This window comes from Onychomys torridus, chromosome 17, assembly GCF_903995425.1.
Source record: "Onychomys torridus chromosome 17, mOncTor1.1, whole genome shotgun sequence".
NCBI classification, from domain to species: domain Eukaryota; kingdom Metazoa; phylum Chordata; class Mammalia; order Rodentia; family Cricetidae; genus Onychomys; species Onychomys torridus.
In genome coordinates, this window is record NC_050459.1 from 746,462 (window position 1) to 774,449 (window position 27,988).

At 47.6% G+C, this 27,988-nt stretch overlaps 2 protein-coding genes across 2 annotated transcripts; both read right to left on the reverse strand.

Annotated features, from left to right (window-relative positions):
* Window positions 1–3,659: 3,659 nt before the first annotated feature.
* Window positions 3,660–9,423, reverse strand: LOC118569136 (CD209 antigen-like protein E). The gene is made up of 6 exons (XM_036166863.1): window positions 9,372–9,423; window positions 8,723–8,812; window positions 8,309–8,401; window positions 7,771–7,922; window positions 5,859–5,968; window positions 3,660–3,980 (listed from the first exon to the last, which is right to left on the reverse strand). Exons 1-6 carry the CDS (start codon window positions 9,421–9,423, stop codon window positions 3,830–3,832), a joined length of 648 nt encoding a protein of 215 aa, XP_036022756.1. The 3' UTR covers window positions 3,660–3,829.
* Window positions 9,424–19,720: 10,297 nt separating this feature from the next.
* On the reverse strand, window positions 19,721–26,436 carry LOC118569080 (CD209 antigen-like protein D). The gene is made up of 7 exons (XM_036166794.1): window positions 26,391–26,436; window positions 26,190–26,276; window positions 25,841–25,930; window positions 25,092–25,166; window positions 24,367–24,518; window positions 21,452–21,561; window positions 19,721–19,874 (listed from the first exon to the last, which is right to left on the reverse strand). The coding sequence occupies exons 1-7, from the start codon at window positions 26,434–26,436 to the stop codon at window positions 19,721–19,723; spliced, it is 714 nt and encodes a 237-aa protein (XP_036022687.1).
* Between the last annotated feature and the right edge of the window lie 1,552 nt (window positions 26,437–27,988).

Below are 27,988 nucleotides of genomic sequence, written 5' to 3' on the forward strand. Positions count from 1 at the left end.
GATGGGGAGGAGATGGGGGGAGTTGGGGGAAGGGAAACTGTGATCATAATATGTTGTATAAAAATGTTTTTCAATAAAAAATAAATAAAAACTTGAAGTAGACTGTTGACACAGATGTGCTAAATTGAAAGATGAAGTTCTAGATCCTTCTGGCTCTAGGAGCCTTCATCTGGTGCTGTGTGCAATAGGCACAAACAGGAACCGTGGTCTCTGCAACTGTCGTGTTCAATGGGGTTCTGGTGTATCGGGAAGAGGAAATTACAAGCCCTTCCCTGGCAGTTCCTTTAGACTCCTGTGCTCCACTTTCACCCCCTCTGGCCCTGTAGGTCAGATATACACGAGCAGCAATACTTCCCTGGCACTTTCCGCTTTGCTTCAGGCAGCCTGATTTTGGTTGCGGCTCAGCTTCAAGGGAACTTTCCAATGGGCTCTGATTCTCAACCCTCCTGTCTCTTTCCTGCAGAAACCTACCCTGGCTTAATGAATTTATTTATAGACCTTGTCTTTTGCAGTCTTAGGCACGTACTGTGCATTATTTTGATTGTTTTCTTCCACTGAGTTCCAGTGGTGAGGCTTCTAGTCTGCCATCTTATCCAGAAGTCTGTGCCTTACTTTTTGAGACAAGGTCTCTTCCTGAACCTGGATTGGTTGACCAATAATTCTCAAAGACCCTCTCTGTGTCTTCCTCTCCAGCTCTGGGATTACAGGCCAGAATCTCTGTGCCCAGTTTTTCGTGTGGATGTTGAAGATTCAAACTCAGCTCCCCATGCTAGGGCAACAAACATTTTACCAACAGGGCATCTCCTTGGGCCCATTCCTCCTTTTTCCATGAAGGAGCAAGCATCAACAGCCACGAGCCTAGGGCACCACAGACGCTCTGAGGAAGATAGTTAATAGCTGCTGTGCTTGGAGGACAGAATTTCCTTAACAGGCACAGATAACAAGGATACCCATACCACTCAGGAGTACAGAAAAAGACTATCTACCTATCCGCCTATCCATCTATCTATCTATCTATCTATCTATCTATCTATCTATCTATCTATCTATCTATCTACATACCTATCCATCCATCCATCCATCCATCCATCCATCCATCCATCCATCCATCTATCTATCTATCTATCTATCTATCTATCTATCTATCTATCTACATACCTATCCATCCATCCATCCATCCATCCATCCATCCATCCATCCATCCATCCACCCATCCATCTATCATCTACCACCACAGGGAGGGAAGTAGGCATGTGATAGAGTCACAAGTCCAGGAGTGCTGGGCTGACAGAATCCAAAGTTAACCAATGGAGGAATATTAGAATAGTTTCACAGTTGCCTCACATTGGCCCAACCCAGCTGGATCCTCACTGTCTCTCACTCCTACGAAGTGAAGCAATAAGGGACCCAGTCAAGTTGGTAAGGGAGTTGACAGATGACCACTGCCACCACCACAACTCTCAGGAACCAGAGAAGCATGTCCTTGCTTGGATAGAGACGCTTCTAGGTCTACCATGCCATCAACAAGGGAGGGTAGTGATAAGTACTTTTGGATCCCTGGTAGTGGATTTCTCTGCCGATGCACTAAGCCAGATCAAGCCAAATCAAAAGTCCAGGTTTAATGAGCAAAGCACCTCTGGGTAACTCTCAAGCGCCGCCCCCCCCCCCCAAAGTGGGGCGGGGGAGGGGGGAGGAGAAATCACGTGGCAGGTCCAGGGACCAGAGCTTAAATACCCTTTAGGCTCGGTCTTGAGCAGCTCACGGGGAGGAGCTTCTGCTTGGTAGACTTCCCGAGAAGGGCAGGGTTTGGAGTGGGGGGAGGGGGGAGGCCAAGGGGAGCTTTCAATTGAACAGGGAGAAGTAGGGAATTCACATACTAACTGCTTCCCATCATTGGATGACTGAGGAGGTTTCTTGGTGCTTCAGCTTATAGGATGTGCTGTAACAACTAGAGAAAGACCTCCAAGTAAGGTATGCAGGGGAGGTGGGTGGAAGAAAATATGCAGGGACTGTATGCAATTCCTTGGGCTGCATTAGTAATCACATGTGTGTACTACATGGTCTGAAGAATGATCTACTATAGCCTCCCCCCCTTATGTGTATGGGTTGTTTTGCTTGCATGTATGCCTGTGCAGCATTTGTATGCCTGGTACCCTCCCTCAGAGGCCAAAATAGGGCATCAGATCCCCAGAAACTGGAGTTACAAACAGTTCTGAGAGGTCATGTGGCTGTGCTGGGAGTTGAACCTAGGTCCTCTGCAAAAGCAGCCAGTGTGCTTAACTACTGAGACATTTCTCCAGCCCCCATACTTTCAGGTTTGAATGAGTTTATTAAGTATATGGCAAACCAAAGTAAAAGAATAAATAGCAAGTGATGTGTAGATTAATAGATATCAAAATATCATCAAACAACTGTTCAAAGAATCAAGCAGACACCGATGAGAGAAGCCCCTTTAAGCCAGCCAGCTGGAGCTCCCAGTACAGCGAGTCCTGGGAAGAGCAGTGTTCCCTGAGTGAGGCTTCCAAGTAGAGGACCAAATAACAGTGGAAAGATAGCACCGCCGAATCAGGGGCTTACAAACACCCTGCACAAAATGACAGAGGAAGCTCCTTTAAGGCCCCCAGCTGGAGCTCCCCACTGGGTTTCCAGAAGAGCAAAGTTTCCCCTCAGGCAAGGCTTTCAAAATAACAACAAAAACAAAACAAACAAAACCCCCAGATCGAGATGACTTGTCAAATTTGAGTGCTCCCAAAAGCCATCAGAAACTAACTGGGGAAGTTGAGGCAGGCAGCTAGAGTTTCTTACTGAGTGAGCTGTCTCTCCACTGCTGAACTGCCCTTGGGTGAACTTCTGGCTTCTCTGTCCAGCTGCAGACTCTTTCACATCACAGGGTAAACAAGAGTAACAGCTATTGTTAGTGTTCACCCTCTCTCTGTTCTCAAGGATGCAGCGCGTTTACTCTTAAGCTGTCTTGCTGATCTTTTTCCTCCCTGTCATGAAGGTAGGTGGAGGCTGCCCAACCCCAGACAAGGGTCTTTGAAGGACACTTTGAGGCAAACACGCCTTAGTCTGAAGTGGTGTTACAGGGTGTGGTTGTTTGAATAGGAATGGCCCCCAGAGACTTATGTGTTTGAATACTTGGTCCATAGAGAGTGGCACTGTTAGGAGGTGTGGCTTTGTTGGAGGAGGTGTGGTACTAGGGGGTGGACTTTGAACCAGTTCTCTTCCACTGCCTGAGGATCAAGATGTAGAACTCTCAGCTCCTTCTCCAGCACCATGTCTGCCTGCACACTGCCATGCTTCCTACCATGACAATAATGGACTAAACTTCTGAAACTGTAAGCCAGCCCAAATTAATTGTTTTCCTTTATAAGAGTTGCCATGGGTATGGTGTCTCTTCACAGCAATAGAAATCTTAACTAAGACAGAGGGTGACTTAATTCCAGAACCAGCTTCTCTGTGAACGCAAACATGTGGCAATTTACTAATATAATGTATATTATAATGATAGGGTTATGTAGACCATCTAAGCTCAACAAGGAAGATGAGGAAGATGAATGGAACACACCCAGCCCTTTAGTGTATCCCACACAACTTTAATGTAATTAAACTCAATGGCAGAACCAAAACTACACCAGCTGGAGTTTGGAGACATCAAAGGAAGGCCATCAGTGGTCCAGCAGGGTAGTAACTAACAAAGGAGACCATACATCCCAGAGGTAATACTAAGATCTCCACACCCATAGGCAGGGAAAGAGACCTGGAAAGCACAAGTCTGCTGCCCAACAGGGATGTTTAGGCTGCGGAAGCTGCCGAGAGGGGTTGGCCATCACTTGTTGGAACAGGTAGTTGCAGATTTTTTGCAGATCCATAATTTCATTTCTTCACATTTGGCATCATTCCAGCCATCATTTCTGAATTCCACACAGTCTTGTCCCCCAATGTTGTTGGGCTGTCCTTTATTCCAATACTTCTCAAGGCTGCAATGACCATTCACAATTATAAAAACACACATGAGAAAACCAGCAGCACTCCTATATATGAAATACAACTTGTATAAGAAAACATGTTTCGCTGAGAAAGAAATCAGGGAAACAATCCATTCACAGTAGTCTAAAAATATCTTGGAATAAACCTAACCAAGGGAGTTAAAGACTTCTACAATGAAAACCTTAAAAACCCAGAAGAAATTGAAGAAGACATCAAATGATAAAGAGACCTCCCACGCTCAGGAGGCCATTGTGAAAATGGACACCATACCAAAAGCAACCTCCAGATTTAGTGTGATCCCCACCAACATGCCAACACAATTCTTCGTGGAGACGAAAGTCTTAAATTTCATATGGAAGCACAAAAGCACTGTCAAAACAATCCTGAACATTGAAATTGCTGCTGGAGGCATCAGCTCTCTTCATTCCAAGGCACACTACAGAGATGTAACAACAAAGACAGCTAGGTACTAGCATAAAAACAGACGTGTTGGTTGGTGGAATTGAACTAAAGATCGGAGATGAGTTTTTGCTTCTAAGCCACCTGATATTTTTTACAACATAGGAGAAAGGACTGCTTCCACAATGTCACCTGCACTCTATGAACCCTGCTTCATAGCTCCTGGAAACTGGGTGCTTTCATAGATTCCTTCCACATGTGTGGCAGACATGCCCTCCCTGTACTAGACCTTGTGATATTCTTAGGTTACTTTGAACTTTATGCTTGTTTTCCATGCTTGGGAAGAGTTGTCCTCACAGAGCACACAGCTATAAGATACAAATATATGATGTAAACTTCACATACCCAGTCATCACCTATACTGGGCTCATAAAGTCCAGGGCTAAATACTGAGCAACCAGGGACAATGTCTACACTCTAGAACTCACCACCATGTTACCTACATCTAAGTCCACTTACCCAGCCTTGGTACTCCTTCCCTTGACATCTAATACAGGCCCTTACCTATAGCTCCTCTTCCCTCTGCATCCCCGCTAGCCTTGGTCCTTCCCCACATGTGATGAATGTTCCTTCTCTTAGGAGGATCTGTGAGTATAACATGCTATCTTTTCATGTGTGTGTGCATATGTATGTATGATGGATACATGCATGTGTGGAATGTGTATACATGCATGAGTGCATGCATGTGTGATGTGTCTCTGTGTGTCCATGTACGTGCATGTATGCATATGTACGTGTGTGATGTGAGTGTATGTATGTATATATGCATAAGTATGTGATGTGTGTGTATGTGTCTGTGTAGGTCAGAGGTGAACCTCAGGTGTCTTTCTTCAGGAGTCCTCAGGAGCAATCTACCCTTTTGTCTGAGACAGGGTCTCCTACTGGCTTGGAACCACCAGACTAGGCTGGTTGACCCATGAGTCCCAGCAATTCACCTTTCTCTGCCTCCCCGGAGTTGGGATTACAAGCACACATCACCATGTTTAGCTCCTTAAAAACAAACAGATATGAATTCTAGAGGTCAAACTCGGTCCTTCCTCATGCTTGTGCTCCAAGCAGTTGACAACTGAGCCGTCTCCGCAGTCCAACATTCTACCCTTTAAATGTTGTAATTCGTGGCCTGGTGACCTTACTTATCAAGTGATCTATGATTATACATGTGGCCTACCCACACAGGCTACAAACTCCTCCTTCAGCACTCATGGTGGAACTTAAGCAGCTTCTGTCTTGTCTGAACATCATGCCCTTCTTTCTCCATCAGCAAATGTTCTAGACTCTTATGCCTAGAGGGTCAGAGGACGTGGTGGGAGAGTGTGTGTGTGGGAACTGGAAGGGCAGTACAAGTCAGATACATCCCTCCCCTCCCACCCACCCCCACCGGCTCAGGGTGTTCCCTTTCCCGGGACTACCTGTCTGACAGAGGTGAGCCATCCAGCCAGTACCATGCACCTTCCTTGTTTAGGTCTGACAGCCCCATCCAGGTGTAGCCATTTTTCTTGGAAGTTTGCTGCAGGAAGCGCTGGGGGAGGGGGTTGGGGGGGAGAAAGAGTCAGGTGGTAGGTAGCATTCCCCCGTTTCCCCAGCTTGCATCTCCTAACCCAAGGCCTCATGTTCATCAATAGATTGAAAAACATTTGTATTTTTGGTAAATCAATCATTTTAGTTAGGGCTCCCTACAGGAGAGGGGCACCTTGCTACACCCTGAAGAGAGTGTCTCTCCGTCCCTCAGCCACTGGTAACTGCTTATTGGGAGGCATGGGGCCTCGGTATTCTCCCATTCTTTCCCTGGTAACTGCCTATCAATCCTCAGGGAGAGGTGGGCTGGATTCAGTGTTTGACAGCATTATTTGGAGGCTATGGAAAATGGCAAGTGTGGCTTAGACGGGGGGGGGGGGGGGGGGGGGGGTTAGGCCACAGTGGTAGTGTCTTTGGAGGAGAGTCTTATCCCTGGTCCCTTCTCTCTGTCTTTCTGCTCCTAGCTGCCATGGGGTAGAAAGCTTTCTTCTGCTATGCCTTCATACTATATTTCTGCCTTGCCACAGCAATGGATCCGGCTGACCGTGGACTGAAGCCTCTGAACTCAGAGATAGAATTTTCCTTCCTGGGGCTGTTCTCAGATAGTTTGTCACAGCTATGGAAGAGCTAATGTGCTCCCCAATCTCTTGGCAGCAGGGTCTGCTTGGAATATTATTTATTTATTTATTCATTTATTCATTTTACATACCAACCACAGTTCCCCCTCCCTCCCCTTCTCCCATTCCCCCTACTTCCCTCTCACCCCCCCCCCCACTCCTCCCTTGGGGAGTCAACACAGACTGGCCTACCAAGGTGGGGCGGGACCAAGCCCTCCCTCCTACATCAAGGCTGAGCATAGTATCCCTCCCTAGGGAACAGGCTCCAAACAGCCAGTTCCTGTACACGGGTTAAGTCCTGGTCCCTCTTCCAGGCTGCTTGGAATCTTTTACCCCTTCCATAGTTCTAGTACACCAGGTCGGGAGCCCCCATATGTTCTCAGCAGTTCATTTCTTTGTCACAGGTTTCATGGCCTAAAACTCATGTAGCTGAGGATGGCCTTAAACTCGTGATCCTCCTGCCTCTGCCTCCCGAGGCCTGGGATGACAGGTGTGCATTACCACCTGGCTTATGTGACTCTGAGGATTGAGTCCAGGGTTCATGCACATTAGGCAAACACCCTTCTAGTTGAGCTCCATCCTCAGCCTGGTGTTCTCACGGGTTCTGAATCATCTGCATACCTGTGTCCTGTGGGCAGATTTGATCAGACTTACGATGGTAGTAGTGTGCACAGCTGGCCACCCATCACATGCACTTGATGGCACTATATGTTTTTCTGTCTTATATGTTCTGAATATGTCCACATATATTTACTCCAGGCCAGTTTTACCATCCTGGAGCCAGATTGCATCAGTTTGTGACTGGGGATCGTGCACATGGTGACATCTTTTCAGGTCTTCATTGAGTGACACCTCATCGGCCAAATGAAACCAACCCTTGTGAGAATATTTACACCAAGGAAACTGTAAACATAACTCATAAGGATTTTTAAAAGCCCCTGTCAGACAAGCTGTTAGCACTGGCCAGCACACTCACTTTCCTTTTCAATGCTCCCCACAGCGTTCATCCATGTTGAGGACGGGTGTATGCCTTTGAAAGGTGCCTGAGAACACCTGTTCATACTCTTCTTTCCACCCTTTCCTAGGAGAGCAAGCAGCCCATTTTCTAGGAGACACCATACGAACAACCATCTCTGCCCTTGTTTGCCAGTATCCAGAAGAAAGCACCAGAACAGTTAGCCAGTCACACCTGCTCCTCATGACTCCTGACGATGACCAGCTGGGCCCCCATTTCCTGGCAGGCAGTGATGGAGTTGTGCCAGTCTCGTTGGGACTTGGAGAAGAAGTAACAGTTTCCACTGAAGAATGTCCAGTCCCAAGGGCAGAGGCGACAGAGGCTATCTGTTGGTGAAGGTAGACCAGGTTGGACCCATATTTGAATCTTTTTGTTCCTATGTTTGCCCAGCTTCAAGACCTCCAGAATGAGGATCCTCCCTTAACACAGTGCCTGGTCAAGCCATTCCCCTCTCTCCACTTCCTAAGCCCATTCTCCATTCCAAGAGAATCCAGGGTATCTGGACCCACCTTTTCATAGATGACAGAGGATGGTTTAATTGAGTGCCTACTGTGTACATGGCTCCCATGCCCACCACATCTTTCTCATTTTTTATCACTATTCCCAATTCACAGATAAGGAAGTGGAAGCTCAGAGATGACCAGTGGCTGAAATAAATGGCCCCATGTGAAGGCCCTCTCTGTCCCAGGACACTTTGTTCTTGCTCACTCACCAACTTCAGACTTCAGCTGGCTCAGGTCCTGGTACATTTTCTCCTGCTTTGTCTGTTCCCACTGCATTTCCTCAGAGCTGGGGATCTTGGAAACTTGACAGAAAAAAAAATAAAAAAGAGAGAGAGATAGATTGAAGTTATTAAACACCTACTGTGTACCATGGATCGCACAGACACCGTATTTGATACCCAGTGTGCTATTTTATCTCATGTAAAGATAAGGCCTGCTGATACCCATGAACCCTCTGCTGCTTCTATTTCCTCCCCCACTGAAGTAAAAGTGGAGGGACCCCAAGAAGCTGCTAGCAGCTGCTGAAGGACCCAGGCTACTGCCAGCACCTTCTTTTGTTAGACCTGGAGGCCTAAGCTGAAAGGTCACCCAAGAGACCCCCAAATCTCCGAGATGATCCTGACCTTGGATGACGATGGCCACCAGGAGTCCAGCAAAGAGAATGAGCAACAGCAGCTGCAGGACCAGAGGAATGTGACCTCGGTCCAGAAATCCTGCAGGGAGAAGGGTGGATGGATGCTCTACTGTCTGGCCCAGGGAACCAAGACATTGCCTCTTCAGGTCCAAGGCCAGACCCTTAGCTCCACCTCCCCAGGAAGAAGTCCTGAAGTCAGTTTCTGATTAGAGGTCCACGTCCATAACCTGCACCTTCTCAGGACCCCACTGTCCAGATCTGCAGCTCCAGTCCCACCCCAGGATCCAGGTGTTTAGTCCCAACCCTTCACCTTCTCAGGACTCAAGAGTCCAGAGAATCAACCTCTGTCTCCCCAGGTTCCAGGGGCGGGATCTAGATCCTCAGTCTTTACCTCCCAGGACCAAATTTCTGCTGGGAGGTATGTACTCCTCATCCCATGACCCTGCTCTACCTGGGAAACTATTGAACCCTAGAGTTGGTAGGAACCCAAAGCAATTATCTGTCAGCACCAGTTCTCAGCTATTACTAGCTGTTTCTTACCTAAGTGGGCAGAGCATCGGACAGAGCCTGGGTATGCAGAGACCTGAGCTGACCCTCGTCCAAGTTACCTCCCCAAGCTCCCAGACTTCTAGTCTTACCCAGACAGCCCATCTGCGGCACCCTCTCTTCCCTGGAGAGGCTCACAGTCATCGCTGCTCCTTGGTGCCCAGCACTGCTTGGAACAGCAGCTTTTATCTGCCTCCTACGTTGCCTTAAGCCTTGCAGCTACTCTTTCTTAGGAAGAGGAAGGAGGAACTGGGTTCCAGCACCGGAAGAGGGTAGAGGAGGGGAAAGACTTTGACACAACGTAGCAGGTGCCTCAAGTTCCAAGAACTTCAGAGAGGGTGTGTTCTGGCCTCCATAGCAAAAAGATCTGGTTCACTTATGGTATGGCAAAGCTGTAGGATGATTTCCATAGAGATAATAACTTGTAATGTAAAATTTCTTTATTTTAAATTTGTGTGTGTATACATGCTCGTGTGTGGATGCATGTGAGTGCACATGTGTGTGCATGAATTTGATGTATGTGCACACCATATGGAGGCCAGATGACAACTTTGGATACAATTCTTCAACTACTATCCATCTTTTTTATATATAATTTTTTATTACTTTTTTTTCTGAGCCAGGCAGATCTCTGTGAGTTCAAGGCCAGCCTGGGCTACAGAGTGAGTTCCAGGAAAGGCGCAAAGCTACACAGAGAAACCCTGTCTCTTAAAATTTTTTTTCTTTCTTTTTACATACCAACCCCTGTTCCCCTCCCTCCTCTTCTCCTGCTCCCCTCCCCCACCTGCCTCCCTCCCACCCTTATCCCCTCCTCATAGAGGGTAAGGCCTCCCTTGGTAGTAACACAGGCTGTCATACCATGTTGGGGATGGACCTCACCCCTAGAAGCTAGATAAAGAGGAGGACACCGAGAGGGACACACATGGGAAAGGGTTAAGATCTCCTGGGTAAACTGAGACGGGGGAGAAGAGGGGAGGGGAGGGGAGGTGGAAACATGGGGGAGAGACGGGGAGGGAGAGCAATGAAAGAGATGTCTTGACAGTGTATCATCAAGGGGTGGGGAGAAAGCTGCAGCCAGGGAAAACCCCAGGAACTCATAAGATTGTCCCCAGCTAAGACTCATAGCAGTGGTGGGAGGGTGCTTGAACTAGCCTTCCCCTGCACTCAGATTGGTGTCTACTATCCATCTTTTAAAAAGTATTTTTAATGGGGGCTAGAGAGACAGCTCAGCAGTTAAGAGTGCTGCTGCTTTTCTAGACTTCTGTTCCCAGCACCCATGTCAGGCAGCTCATAACGGCCTGTAACTACAGGTCCAGGGGATCTGACGCCCTCTTCTGACCTCACAAGGCATTGCATTCAAGAGGCATACACACAGACACACATATACACATAAGTAAAAATTAAAAATAAATCTTTTAAAAATGTTTTATCAGCATATGCAAATATCACATAGCAAGTTTCATTAGAATATTTGCATCTATGTACACAATGTATTTTCAAAAGATTTGTTTTATTTTTAAGTGTGTGTGTGTGTGTGTGCATTAAGTGCAGGTAACTGAGGCCAGAGGTCTCAGATTCCCCTGGAGCTGGAGTTACAGGTCATTTCGAGCCATCTGACATGGGTACCGAGAACCCTGCTCAGGTCGTCTGTAAGAACACTACATGCTCTTAACTGCTGAGCCATTTCCAGCCCACAATATAGTTTGATTATATTAACTTGTTTCTTTCTCTTTTCTCCTTCCTGCCCATGCCCTCCCTCTTTCCAACCACCCCCTTATATATGTAGGGTGAAAAGGGCCAAAGAAAAACACCCTGATCCTGACTTGGGAACAGGGATTGAAGTCTCACCAACCCCTGAAGTCTCTGAGTGCAGAATCCCATCAATCTGTGAGCACAAAAACCCACCAATCCCAAGCCACTCCGAAAAGCTCCGCCCCTCCAAGGATCTCTGTATAAACTCCGTACCTGTTCCATCTGCTGCCATCTCACCATAGAGGCAGCCACCCTCCTCCTGGGTTCTTCCTTCTCAATAAATCTCTTGAATGAGGTTTGTTGGGTGATGGACGACCTCCTTTTGCCGGAGTGGAGTAGAGCAGAGAAGTAACAATTTTTGTCAGAGCTGGAACCCATTTGAGCAAGTAGAACTCTAACACTTTTGCTGGGGAAACCTTCCCTGAGTAGAGCAGAGTTGTTACACTCAGGGCACCCAAGCAGAACTGTAACAGCTTGGCTGCCGGAGCAGAGTTGTTACGTTGGGTAAACCTTTCCCTGGAGCAGGGCTGTAAGCCGCTACACTTACAGTGACTTTGTGGTATTCCTTGGCTCATGACTGCAAGGATCCCTTTCCATCTAAGCACAGCCCACAACGTATTTGGATCATATTCACCTGTTACTTTCTTTTTTCCTTTCCTGCCCATCCCCTCCCTCTTCCCACTCCCCTTATACTTTTGTGGCAATTTGTGTGTGTGTGTGTGTGTGTGTGTGTGTGTGTGTGTGTGTGTGTGTGTGTGTGTCCATCCCAGAGCTTCATTGGGGTTTGCTTACAGAAGAAGCAATGGTGAGGGTTTATTACAGGAGCATGGGAAATCTTAGCAGTGGCTACACCACTGGAGAAAATGTCTCTTCGTCACCAACATTTTACTGCATCCTCATGGATACACACACACACACACACACACACACACACACACACACACACACACAGAGTGAAGTACCATGGTGACTCAGCCCCAGCTTCCCAGTCAGTTGTATGAACAATCTCTTACTGGCTTGGAACTCACTAGATAGGAAGCTGGCGAGTCCCAGGAATCTGCTGGTCTCTTCCTCCTGAATGCTAGGATTACAAACCAGTGTCACCACATCTGACTTTTTTTTTTTTTTTTTTCCAATGTGGTTTTGGGAACTGAATTCAGGATTTCATGCTTCTGAGACAAGCACTTTTTTCCTTTACGGAGACTTCTTTCTAGTCCTAAAGTTCCCTTTGCTTTCTTCTTAATCAGTGGCAAAGATGGGGTTTGCAAAGTACCCAGACATCTCGGAAAACTGTGCCCTCTGACCCCAGGCTATGCTGGTGCCGTAAATCATGGTGATTTCTGCTGACTGGGGAGCTGGGCTGACTCATCACTGTATTTCATTAGTGTATCAGCAAGATGGCTCAGTGGGTAAAGGGGTCTGATGATGTGTGTTCAATTGCAGAGACCCATATGGTGGAAGGAGAGAACCAACTTCCATAAAGTGTCCTCCAACCTCCCAAAGCTAAATAAATGTAATAACAATAACATATAAATTATTAGGATTCATTATGATATTTTGAAACACAATTAGCTTTTATTGGTCCTCCCACCCTCCCTCCCCACCCCTCCTTCCCACTCCCTCCTTCCCTCACCCCTTCTTCCCCACCCTCCTTTCCCAGTCCCTCCTCCCCCCACCCCTCCTTCTCCACCCTCCACCTCTTCTCCCCCACTCCCTCCTCCCCTCACCCCTTCTTCCCCATTCTCTCCTCCCCTACCCCTCCTCCCCCGACCCCTTCTTCTCCACCCTCTTCCCCTCACACTCCTTCCTTACCCTCCTCCCCTCCACCACTTCTTCCCCACCCTCCTTTCCCAGTCCCTCCTTCCCTACCCCTCCTCCCCCAACCCCTTCTTCCCCACCCTCCTCCCCTCCCACCCCTTCTTCCCCACGCCCTTCCCTGATTTCAAGTCACATGCTCTAGTTCTCATAAGTCCTCAGTACCTCTTTCTCTCCTCTCCTGGTCTTATTTCCAGTTTCATAGTTTATACCACACTCATAGCCACATATGCACATTAAATGTTGATATTTACAGGTGTGAGAGGACATGCAGTATTTGTGTTCCTGAGTCTGAGTAACTTTAATAACTCCAGACCCATGCATTATCCTGCAAATTTCATTTCTTATAGCTGAAATATATATATATTTCACTGTGTATATAAAGTACATTTTCATTATGCATTCATCTGTCGATGGGCATTTAGGCCGATTCCATCTCCTTGCTTCTGTGAGTAGTGGAGCAATACACATGAATGAAGGCCTTTTCTAAAGTGCTTTGTATTTTCATTCATTTAACTGGTCTGACCCACCAAAATGACCACAGTCAGGTCATTTTGAGGAGCAACATGGCAGGTAATGGACCCAAGGTCTCACAGTCAGAAGTGGTAGAGCAAGAAAATGATAGGAGGGGCTCACAGTGCCCCTCCCTCCCTGAGGATTGATAGGCAGTTAGTGGTTGCCAGGGGGAGGGGCTCACAGTGCCCTTCTCTCCCTGAGGGTTTACAGGCAGCTGGAGATGGTATAGCCATTGGTTAGGTGCCCAAGTTCCTATAAGCAACTCCTCACACGTGTTTTGCAAATAATCCCTGCTCATTGTGTTATACAGAAAAGTACATAAGTGTGAACAGGAGGAAACAAGAGGATCTGCAAGAGTTGGGAGGGGACAGGGGAAGGTAAGGGGGGGAATGCAATCAAAATGTGTTACATAGCAGGGTGTGGGTTGAACACCGTTAATTTCATCAGGAAGCAGAGGCAGGAGGATCTCTGTGAGCTTGAGGCCAGCCTGGTCTACAGAGTGAGTTCCAGGACACAAACACAAAATGCATTATTTACATATGTACAAAGGCCCACTATTGTGTATAATTAATATATTCTAATAAAACATTTAAAAAGAAAACTGTCCTAAGGATGATGAATTTCTGTTTCTAAATGAATTTCTGTTTCTAAAGGTCACAGGGTTGGGGATATGGAGGATGGGGCTGACAGCACATCTTTCAGCTGGAGTCTGAATGCATTGTACAGGGCATGCGTTAAGGACTCAGCTGTGGTGTGAGCTGGCACAGTTGCTCCTGGGACTCCAACCTGGTCTCTGCTCTGGCACAGATACAGTAGGGGACCCTTAGGTTTTGTCACATATCTGTTGGGGGTGGTGATACACAATTCTAAACTTGCTGCTGGAAGTGATTCTTTGAAAACAGGGCCATGTAATGGTATGTTACTTCACCCAGCTACTCTGCTGCAATGAAAATGTTTCAAAATCCCAGGAAAAAAATCCTAGTTTGTTTCCACGGAGCACATTTGATTCAAAGGACATCACACAATCTTAAGGGGAAAACAAAAAGCTGTCTAGCTTTATTTAGCACGGTCCCGTGTTGGGAAATCCCATGTGGCCATCAGTAAGTGAACGGAAGAGAAATATTTCCTTGGTGGAGTGAAGATACACAGCCGTGAGAAAGATCCTAATGAGGTGAATGGCGTGTGCAGATCTTCCAAAAGAGTGAAGCATTCAGAAGTAAAATCCTCCAGGAGCGGAGAGGTGACCGGCCAGTAAACCGCTTGCTGTGGGAACACAAGTACCCAAGTTCAAGCCCCAAAACCTTTGTTTAAAAAAAAAAAGTGAAACATGGTGATGAGTATTTACAATCCCTAGGGAGGTACAGATGGGTAGACCCCTGTGGCTTGTTAGTTAGACTGTCAAGGTTTCATGGCCACTTAGAAGACAATGCCAGACCCTGGGTCAGTAAAGAAGAAGGTTTGTATGTTGGTGGGAATGGGATGGCTCAGTGGGTAAGTCTGTGACCTACTTTGGCATGTGCTGGCCCCTTTCCCCCAGTAAATAGGTAATTGTAAAAAGGTTTTTAGAAAGGAGGACAATTCCTTAAGAATGGCACCCTAAGTTGTCCTCCAGCTCCTTATGCATGTACATACATACATCCACACGTGTGCACATATATGCACATATGTATACACACCCACTAAAAGAAATTCAAATGAGTAGTTTTTACTTTTATGAGAGCTGGTTTGTGTGCACCTGGTAAGTGCCTTTAGACACAGAGGAAAGAGGACCGGTGGGTGTAGCATGAATCTTAATGAGTCTTGTTAGTAAAAACAAACCTAAGGCCAGTTATTGGGGTGAATGCTGGAATGTCAGAGAAGCAGAACAAGCCACAGCTTCCTCACCTCGCCAGTTCCTCAGCTGGTCTTGTTTCCTCGGACTGCAAGCTTCTGAGTCCTCATCCAAATGAATCTCAGCTGAACTGTGCTGCTCAAAGCCTAAACAGCCAAATGCTTCTAGTTTCTGGTCTTCACACCTTACTTATCTTTCTGTGCTGGGCGGTGGCACACGCCTTTAATCCCAGCACTCGGGAGGCAGAGCCAGGTGGACCTCCGAGAGTTTGAGGCCAGTCTGGTCTCCAAAGCGAGTTCCAGAAAAGGCACAAAGCTACACAGAGAAACCCTGTCTTGAACCCCCCCCCCCCAAAAAAAGCAATATATCTTTCTGTTTTTGCCATCACTCCCTGGGATTAAAGGCTCATTTCTTGGGATTAAATGCGAGTGTCATCACGCTTGGCTGTTTCCAATGTGGCCTTGAACTCACAGAGATCCAGAGGGATTTCTGCCTCTGGAATGCTAGGATTAAAGGTGTGAGTGCCACCATTTTCTAGCCTCTGTATCTAGTGGCTGTCTATTCTCTGACCCCAGATAAATTTATTAGGGTGCACAATATTTTGGGGAACACGGTACCACCACAAGTAGGTGGGTTGGTTCAGAAAGGAGCTGACACAAAGTTACCTCCAGGAATAAGAAAAGGATATCATGGTGATGGGAGCCATGAATCACGCTCCAGGTAGGAGGCATTACGAAAATAACAGTTTGTTATATCTGAGAAAACAGGAGCCAAGCCTCCAGAGGAGCTGTGTTCTGTAAAACCTGGGAGGAAATGCATTAAGAAAGGTAGCATGAAGTGAGAGATAGGTAGCCATCATGGACAAGGTGGCAGGGAGGCCCAGGGAACCAGAACTGCCTCTGAATCTGCCATTCCCATCACCTCAGTGGACCTCTGGGAAGATGGAAGGAAGTTTGGGGGTGCTTGGATGAATGCCAGCAGCATGGGGAAGTCTGGGGGTGCAGTGGTGCTCGGGGACTAGTAGTACTGGGGACTCCCAAAGAACCATGTGGGTGTTGTGGTCTTGGCCTAGCCACTGGCCAAGCAAGCATGGGCCTGTTTGTCGTATGGATGGAAGCTCCCAGAAGGAAAGGGAAGACATAAAAAGAGAGTGAGATACGGGGGCTGTACCTCTTATTAAAGACTCTACAAGGTCAAATGACAGAACTTTGAAATTATGGAGAATTAAAATGTTCCAGACCAGGGATGGAGAGATGGCCCATCGATTAAAAGCACTGACTGCTCTTCCAGAGGACCAGGGTTCAATTCCCAGCACCCACATGGCAGCTCACAGCTGTCTGTAACTGTCCAGTTCCAGGGGATCTGACACCTTCACACCAAGGCACAAAAAATAAAGTTAAATAAATAAATTATTTTAAAAAATGTCTCAGACCAGAGCCAAATTATGTTGGGCAATTTTTAGTCTCTTTATATGTTGTCCACTGCCCACCCCTGTGTCTGACCGAACACGGTGGTGACTATCAAACCTTACAGTGTATTGTTAGCAGATCACTCACTGCCATCATCCCAAAAGCCAAGGACATCACCACATGGCACCTGAAATCTTCAGTGAGGTTTCCCTGATTTTCTGTGACCTACCCACCCATGGCCCCCACAAACGTATTTGGCAAATACTTTGACTTATGACTTTGTTATGTAACTAATGAGACTTATGTAGCCATTTCCATGGTAGAAGATAGACTCCAGGGAAAACTGAATGTGTGTTCCCAGGCCATTTATTCACGTTTGGCTCCAGAATGAGCTATTTCTTATTCTTCTTTAGATGAGAATTGTGCTTTTTACACCAACAAAGGTCAGGGGACAATTCCCTGTCAGGATCCTCTTGTCTCCTGGCCTCGGTGCTGGGTTGCTGAGGAGGATCTGCACTGGCCTCTCATGTTTAGCCTTCTTAAAAGTGTTGGCTCTTCGGGTAGCTGCTGGCCAGTATGTGTGTCTTTATGCCACTAATAAATTCAGCTAACACCCCCTAGAGCAGCACAGAGGGTGCAGCTCACTCCACTCCCGCTGTAGAAATCTGGGAAAAGCAGGCAGAAGGGGCAGGTGGGAGAGGTCCCCCCCGTGTGAGTCTGTGCAGAGCAGGAACAAGTGCTAGAGAGCACCTCTTGGCTGCAAGCCCCAGCTTCTATAGGATTTCACACCAGCAACCCCTGAAGCAGTAAGGCTCTTGTAACCCAAGGCAAAGAACTGGACATGTGGTTAGGAGGAGCAGAGGAGAGTGTGGGAGCTCACAAAGGTTTCCTAGTGAGAGCTGAGCTCGCTTTACACAGCACGGCTGCATTAGAGGACGGCTTGACCACATGCATGATCACCAGGTGTCTCGGGTGGTCTACAATTGGTTGTGCCACCCCTTGGCATTCCTTTAAAAGTAGTAGAGACAGAAGGGGCTGGTGAGTTTTGACCCAGGCCCTCCTGAGGCTATCTCATGTTTATAAAACTGTCTCTCTCCTCTATACTTTTATCTACATATTTCTCATTCCCCACCCTCCTCAAGAGTACGCTGGGGGAAGAAGAGGGAACTGGTCTCCCTCGGGAGAGTCGATTAAGAAAGGGGAAGCACTCACGGGAGTGGGAAAGCCCTAAAGAGCTCATGGTCCTTTCCAGGTCATTGCACAGCTGCCACCCCCACTCTGGCTTTTCTTAGGCATGCTCTGTTTGTCGCTTGTAGCCCACGTGTGGAAGGGGGTCCAGTCTTTCTCTGCCAGTGGCTTTTTTGTGTCAATCTTTAGGCTGCTGCCTTTAGTCCTTAATCTCTGAAAGTTCTGTCCTGTGGGGGCCAAGGGCAACACTGAGGCAGATTGCCTTTTTGAATAAGAAGTTTATTAGCAGAGTTATTAATGCCAAGAGAAGACAGACAGACAGACAGATGACAGTACAGTAGGGCTGTAAGGAGAGCTGAGCCCCACGGATAGACAGGCAGACAACGTGGAAGGGGTTCTAAGCATAGTTCAGACCCACGAATCAGAGTGGGCTCATTTCTTCTAGATCTCAGAGGAAGGTGGAAGATTTAGTAGTCAGTTTGTCTCTGACTCCCCAGCCAGTGGCAAGGGAGGTGAGAAGATGGGAATTCTTGTGGAGGAGGAGGCATCTCCATCACCTCCCCACTCCCCCATGTCTTAGGGATTCTGGCAACCTGAGATCTGTGGACTTCCTGTGATTCTCTTGGGGTCGAGGCACCCAGGCTTAGAAACTCACTGATGGCTGTGGGGCTGTGGCTGTGGCCTGGGAAACAGTCTAGTCTAGACTCTAACACTTCCCTGCAACATCTGAACAGTCCCTCAGCACCATCTCATGAGGGCCCGGTGAGTCTAGACCCTTGTCCTGACCATGAGCGATGTACCAGGGAGAAGAAGCTCATTACATCAAAGCACAAACAAGCCGAAGGTGGCAGCTACTTAAAAGGAACTCCCAGAAGCTGGGAGACATGTTTCTGAGCAGAGAGCTGGGTGAGTCCCTCCTCAGGACCCAGCATGGAATCTCCATGGCTAAAGGGAAGAGGGGTATTCATCTCCCAGTGTCCAACAGCCACTAGTTGACTGGGAGGATTATTTCCTGGATGCCTCCGTCTGCAGAATGGGCTGCACCAACCAGGGAGGGTTCCCTGCTGTGGTGGTCACTCTCATACATAAAATCCATAAAATCGGAAAATCACCGCAGAGATGATTTTCTGGAAGGGAGCTTCTAGATTCGGTTAATTGGGGTGGGAAGACACATCCTAATATAGGTGGCACCATTTCATGGTCTGTAGTCCCAGACTGAGGAAAAGCAGAAAGTGAGCTGAGCATCAGCGTTCATCTCTGCTCTCTGACGACAGTGGCAAGGTGAGCTGCCTTATACTCCTGCGCCATGCCTTCGCCTCCACGATGGATCTGCACCTGCAAACCGGGAGCCCAAGTGCACCCCTCCCTCCTCAAGTCGGTTTTGACAGGTGTTTTGTCAGAGCAGGAAAAGTAAGACACCAGCCAAAGGGCTCACAGGAGGTGGGGGAGGAACATAGGAAGTGTGCAGTGTGGGACCGAGGCTCAGGGTACACTGCAGTGACATCACAAGGAAAAGGCAGCTGTGACATCACAACTAAAATGCTCTGTTTTTTGTTTGTTTGTTTGTTTTTGTTTTTGTTTTTGTTTTTGTTGTTGTTGTTTTTTTTTTTTCAAGGAGGGCAGAGTTTTTACCAAGGTGGAGCACACAGGTCCTGAATGCACCCTATATCTGGTAACAATATTAACTTGCCAAGGTAGGGGACAACCATGAAAGCTGAGCCACAGGAAACCTGAGCCACTCTCCCTGCCCCGCCCACTGAAGCAGGATTAGGAAGCAGTGGCCCAAACCCATAAAAGAATCTCTGTCAGAGAAGAATACTCGCGTTTATTACCATTCCAAGGCCACCAGACAAGAAGGGGCATGGACATGAGTCGAGTTCATCTGCCTGGTGTTGGAGCTTGGGATGCAGAGGCTGAGATGACCTGGCTTTCATTTGGTGGTGCACGATGAGGTTAAAGCTTTCTTACAGATCCAGAAATTTAGGGTGTCACATTTGATATCGTTCCAGCCATCTCTAGAGAACTCTGCACAGTCCTCGTCCCCGACATTGTTGGGCTCCCCTTTATTCCAATACTGCACAAAGCTGCAAGGTCAGTGTGACAGTTAGTTTCCGTTGTCAAGCTGACACAGTCTACAGTAACTGGGGCACAGAGTCTCAGGCTGGCCTGTGGAAATGTCTATGAGGGATTTAAAAAACTGGGTTAATTGAGATGGGAAAACACCCGAATGTGGAGTCATTTCATCGGCTGGTGCCTGAAATGAGTCAAGGAGCGTAGCCATCCTCTCTCTCTGCTCCTGACTGTGGTTGTGACTAGCTGCTTCAAGTTCCTGCTTTGACTTCCCTGTAAGAAAGGACTGCGTACTGGCTAGTTTAATGTCAACTAGACACAGCCTAGAGTCATTGAAGAAGAGGGGGCCTAAACTGAGAAAATGCCTCCATTAGATGGGCTGTGGGCAAGCCTGTGGGACAGTTTCTTAATCTGTGATTGATGGGGGAAGGCCCAACCCATTGTGGGTAGGAACATCCTTGGGCTGGTGATCCTGGATTCTATAAGAAAGCAGGCTGAATAAGGCATGGGGAGCAAGCCAGTAAGCAGCACCCCTCCATGGCCTCTGCATCAGCTCCTGCCTCCAGGTTCCCACCCTGTTTGAGTTCCTGTCCTGACTTCCTTCATTGATGGACTACAGATGTGGAAGTGAAGTCAAACATAGACTTTAACCTGAACTTGTGAGCCAAATAAACCTGTTCTTCCTTAAAGGTGATTCTGCCAGGATATTTTATCACAACAACAAACCAAAAACCAAATGAGAGAGAGAGAGAGAGAGAGAGAGAGAGAGAGAGAGAGAGAGAGAGAGAGAGAAAGAGAGAGAGAGACAAGAGGATAGAGACAGAGTGACAGACAGACAGGGAGGAGGGAGGAAAGAATGAATGAATGAATAAATACTAGGACACCAGTCCACAGAACATCAGTCTACGCCAGTGGCACACTACAATCTACAGTTTTAACTTCCAGATGCTCAACGCCTTCACATCCTTCCTCGATGCACATGGACTCCCTTCCTCTTCCTTTCCTTTCATCTCTTCTTTCTTTCTTTCTTTCTTTCTTTCTTTCTTTCTTTCTTTCTTTCTTTTTCTTCTTCTTCTTCTTTTTTTTTTTTTTTTTTTGAGACATCATGTAACCCAGGCTGGTCTCGGACTCATGATGTGGCCAAAGATGGACTCACATTTCTGATTTTCCTGTCTCTACCTTCCAAGAGCTGAGATCACAGGCATGTAACAGCACCACAGTTGGTGCATGGTGCTGGGGACTGAACCAGGGCTTTATGCATGTCAGGCAGCCACACAGTCAGCAGCTAGCCTGATCTTTGCTTTGGTAATAGTCCCCTCACCCAGTGGCTTTGCTTTATTTTGTATTTTCTATTAATACCCTGCACTAAACCCACACCCCTGGGGGGAGCTTTCCTTGCTGCTTTCCTGGGGGGATTTGCTGCTATTCGTTATGTGCATGGGTAGGGAGATCTCCTCTCATCAATCAGCAAATGTGGGCAGCTCTTACTCCTAAAAGGCCAGGGGTAGGGTGAGCCCCAAAGACAGCTCAGGTCTGAGTGTCAGAGACACCCCTACCGCTGTACAGAGTGTAGCTTTCATTCTAGACCTACCTGGGTGACAGAGGTGAGCCATCCACCCAGTGCCACGTGGCTTCATTATGCACATCTGACAGCCCCATCCAGGTTGGTCCTTTAGCCTTAGAAGTCTGCTGCAGGAAGGTCTGGAGGGGAAGAGGAAGAGTCCGAAGAGAAGAGAGTTTATCTCCCTGAACTCTTGCAGAAAGTTCTACTTGCAATCCGACCTCCACCTTCTGTTCTATAGTGCCATGGGCAGGTCTCCCATGGGCTTGAACAAAGCATGGCACATCAAGTTGGGGCAGGAACCTGTTCCCCATGCGGTTACCTTGGCTCAGCCATGATACAGGGGGAGGAGCTCAGTCCTGCCTCAACTTGATGTGCATATATGTATGTATCTTACAGGCAGACCGACTATGGCACATAGACATACATGGCTGGCTTTCCTCCCAACATGCTTAGCAAAGTGGCAAGGCTGTCTTGGGAGTTCTGAGCATGTCTGTAGTAGTTCACTGGTGAATAGCTTTAATGTGGTGGAAGCATTTGTACCAGTGCATGGTTGCTAAAGATGCACGTCAGCTCTGTCCAACTCTGCACTGGGTGATGTCCCATTGATGAGGATAAACACCAAGGAAATGAGAATCACTAGGCATTAAGACTGCTTTTTTTTTTTTTTTACATATGTGTGGTGTCTGTATGTATATTTGTGTACATATTTCTGGCATATGTGAATGTAGATGCATGTGCCAATGGATATGGAGGTCAGAGGTCAGCATTTGGTGTCTTCTTCAGTTGCCTTCTATTTTTGAAATAAATTTCCCGCTGGACCTGTAGTTCACCAAATCAAGTAGACTAGCTGCTCAGCCAGGCTCATGGATATGCTGTCTCTGCCTCCCCAGCGCAGGCATTGAAGGTGGGGTCTACTAGCTTTGGAAGTACCCATAGGGCTACACAGGCTGCTAGGGGCAGAGTCAACAACAGCCTTACCCAGCAGTGAACACCAGCTGCAGTAGTAGCTGGCCTGGCAAGACATACCCGTGGGTGCCACGTCGGCATGAATGCTGTGGGGGTGACCAGTTGCTTTCTGCTTGGATTTAAGGGCCCCCCCACAAGAGGAAACATATGCTTGGTTGTGGTGGTATTGTGTTCCCCGAAATATTGTGCACCCTAATAAACTTACCTGGGGTCAGAGACAGAACAGCCACAATATTAAACATAGAGGTTAGGCAGTGGTAGCACATGCCTTTAAGCCTAGCATTCCAGAGGCAGAAATCCATCTGTTCAAGGATACAGCCAAGCATGGTGACTCACGCCTTTAATCCCAGGGAGTGGTGGTAGAAAACAGAAAGGTATATAAGGCGTGAGGACCAGAAAGTAGAAGCCTTTGGCTGGTTAAACTTTCAGGCTGAGGTGAGGAAGCTCTGGCTTCTTCTGCTTCTCTCATCTTCCAGTATTCACCCCAATAACTGGCCTCAGGTTTGATTTTATTAAGATTCATGCTATACTGGGTACTCTAAATCTGGCCGAGAACCCTTGGCTGGGGAGCTTATAGGCTTATACTGTTATTTTGCTAAATGGGAATACTATCAAACCATCTTCATGCCTCTACACCTATAGATTAGTGTAACTCTCGGCCCTTATCAGAGAAGTTTCTTTGAGTAGTGGATGGTGCCTAAGAAAGAATGTCACACTGGTCACATGCAGGGAGTACATGTCTGTGGAGGGTGCAGCCCCAAATGGGACATCTGTATGATGCCTATCCTCAAGGCTCTGGGCATCACAGAAGAGGAGGGTAGAAAGATTGCAAGAGCCAGAGGCTGGGGAGGCCTGGACATGGCAGGACTGCTGGACTCATGGACTCACAGCAGTTCTGGTTGCCTACGCAACCAGCTTGTTAACACTGCAGCATGGAGAGAGGAGGTGTTCATGAGGTGCTAGGACAGTTGACGGCTTCAGGGGGAAGAGGGAAAGTCAGTTTTCTTGAAAACTGCTGGGCAGACCAAGCTTTAGCGGTTGGCTCCATGTCCATGAGTATGTGGGCAACATAAACCTACTCAGTGAGATATACAAAAAGGGAGGGGGCGTGAGGTTGGGAGGGGATGGGAGATGGATTCAGGAAGAGTTAAAGGAAGAAGTGGGTGCGTGTGAACAGGATCAGAATGCATTGTATGCATGCATGAAAAAGTCAAATAATAAAGATATTACATATTTTTTAAATGTGGGCATGATAGCTGGCTTTGTGTGTGTATGTGTGTGCGTGTATATGTGGTGTACATGCATATGTGTGTGCAGGTGTTTGCAACCGTGAGTGCACATTCAGAGAGCTACAGGGAGACATTAGGCATCCTACAGTATTGCTTTCCACTTAGTTCTCTTGAATGAGGATTTCTTACTGGGCTTGGAGCTGGGCTGGCAGTCAGCAAGCCCTAGGGAACCCCCTGTCTGCAGGCCTCATGCCCAACATTGCGCTTAGAGGCACATGTGACCACGCTTGGATTTTGCCCATGGATGCTGAGGCTCCTAAGTCAGGTCTTCATGCTTAAGCAGCAAGTACTCTTACCCACTGAGCTGTTGCCCCAAACTCCACAACCAGCTTTCAAAATGTGGTTCCAAACTCAAGTCCTCGTGTTCGCCAGGCAAGCACCTTCCTGACAGACACTTCCCTAGTTTCTGCTGTAGCAGGACATCTACCCCTCGGTGAGGAAGGGGTTTAATACTGCCCAGTGCACAGGGTGGCAATCCCACTTTAGGCATCCTCAAAGCATTCAGCAATGTTCAAGTCTTGTGTGTGGCTCCTCGGAGAGTAGGTGGGACCCCTCATTCCTGCCCTTCTCTAGTCAAGCAGAAAAGCAGCGTCTTGCTCATTCATATTCTTGTCTGGCAGATGGTCTCCCTCTCAGGTGACCACAGCCAGATGTGTTCCAGACAAGGGTGGTACCCCACCAGTGTACCTGCTCCTCGTCAGTCTCTATGATGACCAGCTGGGCCCCCACTTCCTGGCAGGCAGTGATGGAGTTGTGCCAGTTCCGTTGGGACTTGGAGAAGAAGTAACAGTTGGCATGGAAGAACACCCAGTCCCTGGGGCAGGGCTGACACAAGCCATCTGTTGGGGGAAGCAGACCAGATGGACACACTTAGAAGCCCATGCTCCCATTTCTCTTCAACCTTTAAGGACCCTTCCTCACTGTGGCACTCTGGGGAGCCCCTTCCCCTCTGTGTTTCTTTATCCTCTTCTTCACCCAGAAGAATCTAGAAGTCATGAACCCATCTTCTCCAGACACAGAGAAGTAGAGCCTAGACTTCAGAACAGAGGCTAGGACTAGCTTGACTGAGTGCCTTCTGTGTGGAAGACTCCTGTGAACACTGAGTGCTTACTGTGTGGATAGCCCCTGTGAATACTGTACACCTACTGTGTGCATAATCCCTTTGAATATTGAATGTCTGTTGTGTGAATGGATCCTGTGAACATTGTCTATTCTTCACATGATTCCTTTGAACACTGAGTGCCTACTGTGTACATGGCCCTGTAAATACCAAGTTCCTTTCTCAGTGTTATATTGTGATCTCAATTCACAGAGACAAAAATTAAGGCTCAAAGCAGTCAGATGCCTAAAGGAAATTGGTTCCTCTTTCCTGGGGATCTGAGGCCCTGGATCTCTTGTTTCCAGTCACTCACCATGCACTTCAGTTTTCAGCTGTATGAGTTCCTGGTAGATTCTGTCCTGATCCTGGGAACTGGGGACCTTGGAGACTTAGCCAAGAAAGAAAGAAAGAAAATCCCTGTAGTTATTAAATCCTACTTTTTTCCATGGTCTTCCCTGGGCCCCTTGGGACATTGTGTCATTTTTTTTTTTTTTTAAAGATGGGTCTCACTATGTCATCACTGATTTCATATCCTGGGGATATGTTCTCATCCTATCTCAGCTTCACAAGCAGGTAAGAGTTCAGACACATGCTTCTATCCGTGTCTAGAACAACTTCTGCCCAATGTCTTTAAACATTTTTGTATTATTTATTTTTGTTCTATGTGTATGAGTGTTTTGCCTGCATGTGTGTATGTATATACACCAGGTGCTTTTCTGGTGCCTGAGGTGGTCAGAAGAGAGTGCTGGACACCCTGGAACTGGAGTTATAGATGATTATGAGCCACCATGTATGCTGGGAACCAAACCCATGTCCTCTAGAAGAATAGAGTGTTCTTAACTGCTGAGCCAACTCTCCAGTCCTGGGTTAATAACATTTAAAGGCCAGGGAACTAGAGGCTCAGAGAAGGGTGAGGCAGCAGGAGAACGAGCCACAGGTGAGGAGGTGTCTCTGAGGAGTTCCTAGAAGCCACTAAAGGTTGTGTTACTGTTTGCACCCCCCATAGTTTCCATTCAGGCCCCAGGGCTGGATCAGAGAGCTGAGGCCTCCAGTGTGTCTGACCTAGGACAAGAATGATCAGCAGGAGCCCAGCCAGGAACAGGAAGGAAAGCAGCTGCAGGACCAAGGGGTTGAGGCTGTACTTCAGATACTCTGCAGGACAGAAGGTCAGGGTATTAGAGTCATAGTGCCCCTGCCTCAGCCTGAGCCCAAGACAGACTTACTGCACCATCCTCCTGCTGCTGCAGGGCACATGAGTCTGGATTCTCAGCCTCAACCTATGGCCCAGGATTCCACCCCTCAGCATCCATCTTCTCAGGACTGAGAAGCTTACGGTCCTGACTCCAACTTCCCAGGACCCACTTCTGGGAAGGGCCGTCTACTTTTCCTCAGCCCCTCACCATTGTTGTACCTGCCAAATTTTTGATTCCAAACTTTGGTCGTAATCCAGAGTCGACAACAGAATACCTGGTACCACTGATCAAGCAATCTTCATCCTCTGGAGGAATAGAGCACCAGTCAGAGCCCTGCGCAAGCTCAACTATGAGCTGCCTCTCAGGTCTCCCTCGCCTCACCCGTCTCAGCCACTCTCACAGCCCCAGCCCATCCTCACCTGGGGAGCCCAGTTGCTGAACCCTTGGTTCCACGGTGCGGCTCATGATCACTGCTCTTGCTTCGTGTCTGGAACTTCCAGAGACCACAGCCTTTATTTGTCATCCGCTGATACCTACTTCCTAGACGTTCTGATGGGAAGAGAAAAGGGAACTGGGTGGGAGTGTGGAAGAGCTAGGCGGAGCTGTACCCCTGACACAGCACATCTGGTGCCAGATAATCCAAGAATTTTTAGGGAGAAGTCTGGGAAGTTTGGAGCGTGTAGCAGAAAGATCTGATTTATTCATGTTGTGACAAATTATGAGATGCCTTGACCCAAGCTGATAGCCTGTAGATATCACCTACTTTGCTATGCCCTTTCTACTTGTGCTGAGAGCCTTGACCCACATTCCCGGTAGCTCTGCCCACACCAACTTGTGTGTTCGTGCTTTGCTGGCACCCTGACTCACTGTGGTTTCTGCTGATTTTGATGTTCTCGCGGAATCACCATACTCCTATTAATGCAGTGTTTGCTGTGGATACACCCGATTACCCCTCTACGTTGTAACACATGATCCGCTTTCCATTTCTGCACAGCCAGATTATGTAACAGGCCCATAGTCACACAGCCATTTAACGGCGATCTGGCATTTGAACGTAGGTGATCTGACTCTACGGTCTTCATTGTAAACCGGGGGTGGGGGGGTGGGAGGGGGTGGCGGGGGTGGCGGGGATTTCCTAATGGTCAACACATATCAAGTGGAATAAGGCTACCCATTTTTGTTGTTGCTTCTCACAAACTGGAAACATCTTCATGGGTAACAAAGAAACCCATGGGAACTGGGAATTAGTTCTCTCCTTTCACTGTGTGGGATCTGGGGGTCAAATTCAGGCCAGCAGGATTAGAGGCAAGTGCTTTTATCAATTGAACCATTTTGCCGACCCATTTCACCTTATTTTTGAGACAGATTGTCACTGAACCTTGAACTGACTGGTTCAGTTAGATTGGCTATCCAGTGAGCCCCCAAGAATCCTCCTATTTCTGCCTCCCCAATATTGGGATTACAGTTGTAATTCCTGCCATGCCTGGATTTTTACACTGGGATCCAAACTCTGTTCGTCACGCTGTGTGGCAAACACTACTGACTAAACCATCATCATCCCAGCCCCGGATCTTTGCTATTCATTAGAAATGGAGATGATTTTAATGAGTAAGACAGAGACTGACCCGGGGTTGAGGTATAAAAAGACTTCAATATTATGGAAATATTTGAAATTTTTATTGGAGTGGTGTAGTGTATGTTTCTGTAAGTGTCTAGGTGGGCATGAAAGCCTCCACACCTCACTACCCATGTGATAAAACCTCAGCACCAGAAAGTGTGTGCACGAACCATGATCAGTGAGTATATTTTCTGGCCCTGCATTTATTTTATGAACTTAAAAATGCATGTTAACTGTGGCAGCATTCCTGCTAGGCTGGCTCCAGAGAGTAGCACCTAACCCTAATCCATCTTTGGTTTCTCTTGTCTGAGAGTTTTCCCAAGGATACAAGCCTATGCAAAAACTCGGTTCAGGAAACCCAGAAAACTGTGGTACCTGATGAATCGAGAAATTTGCACT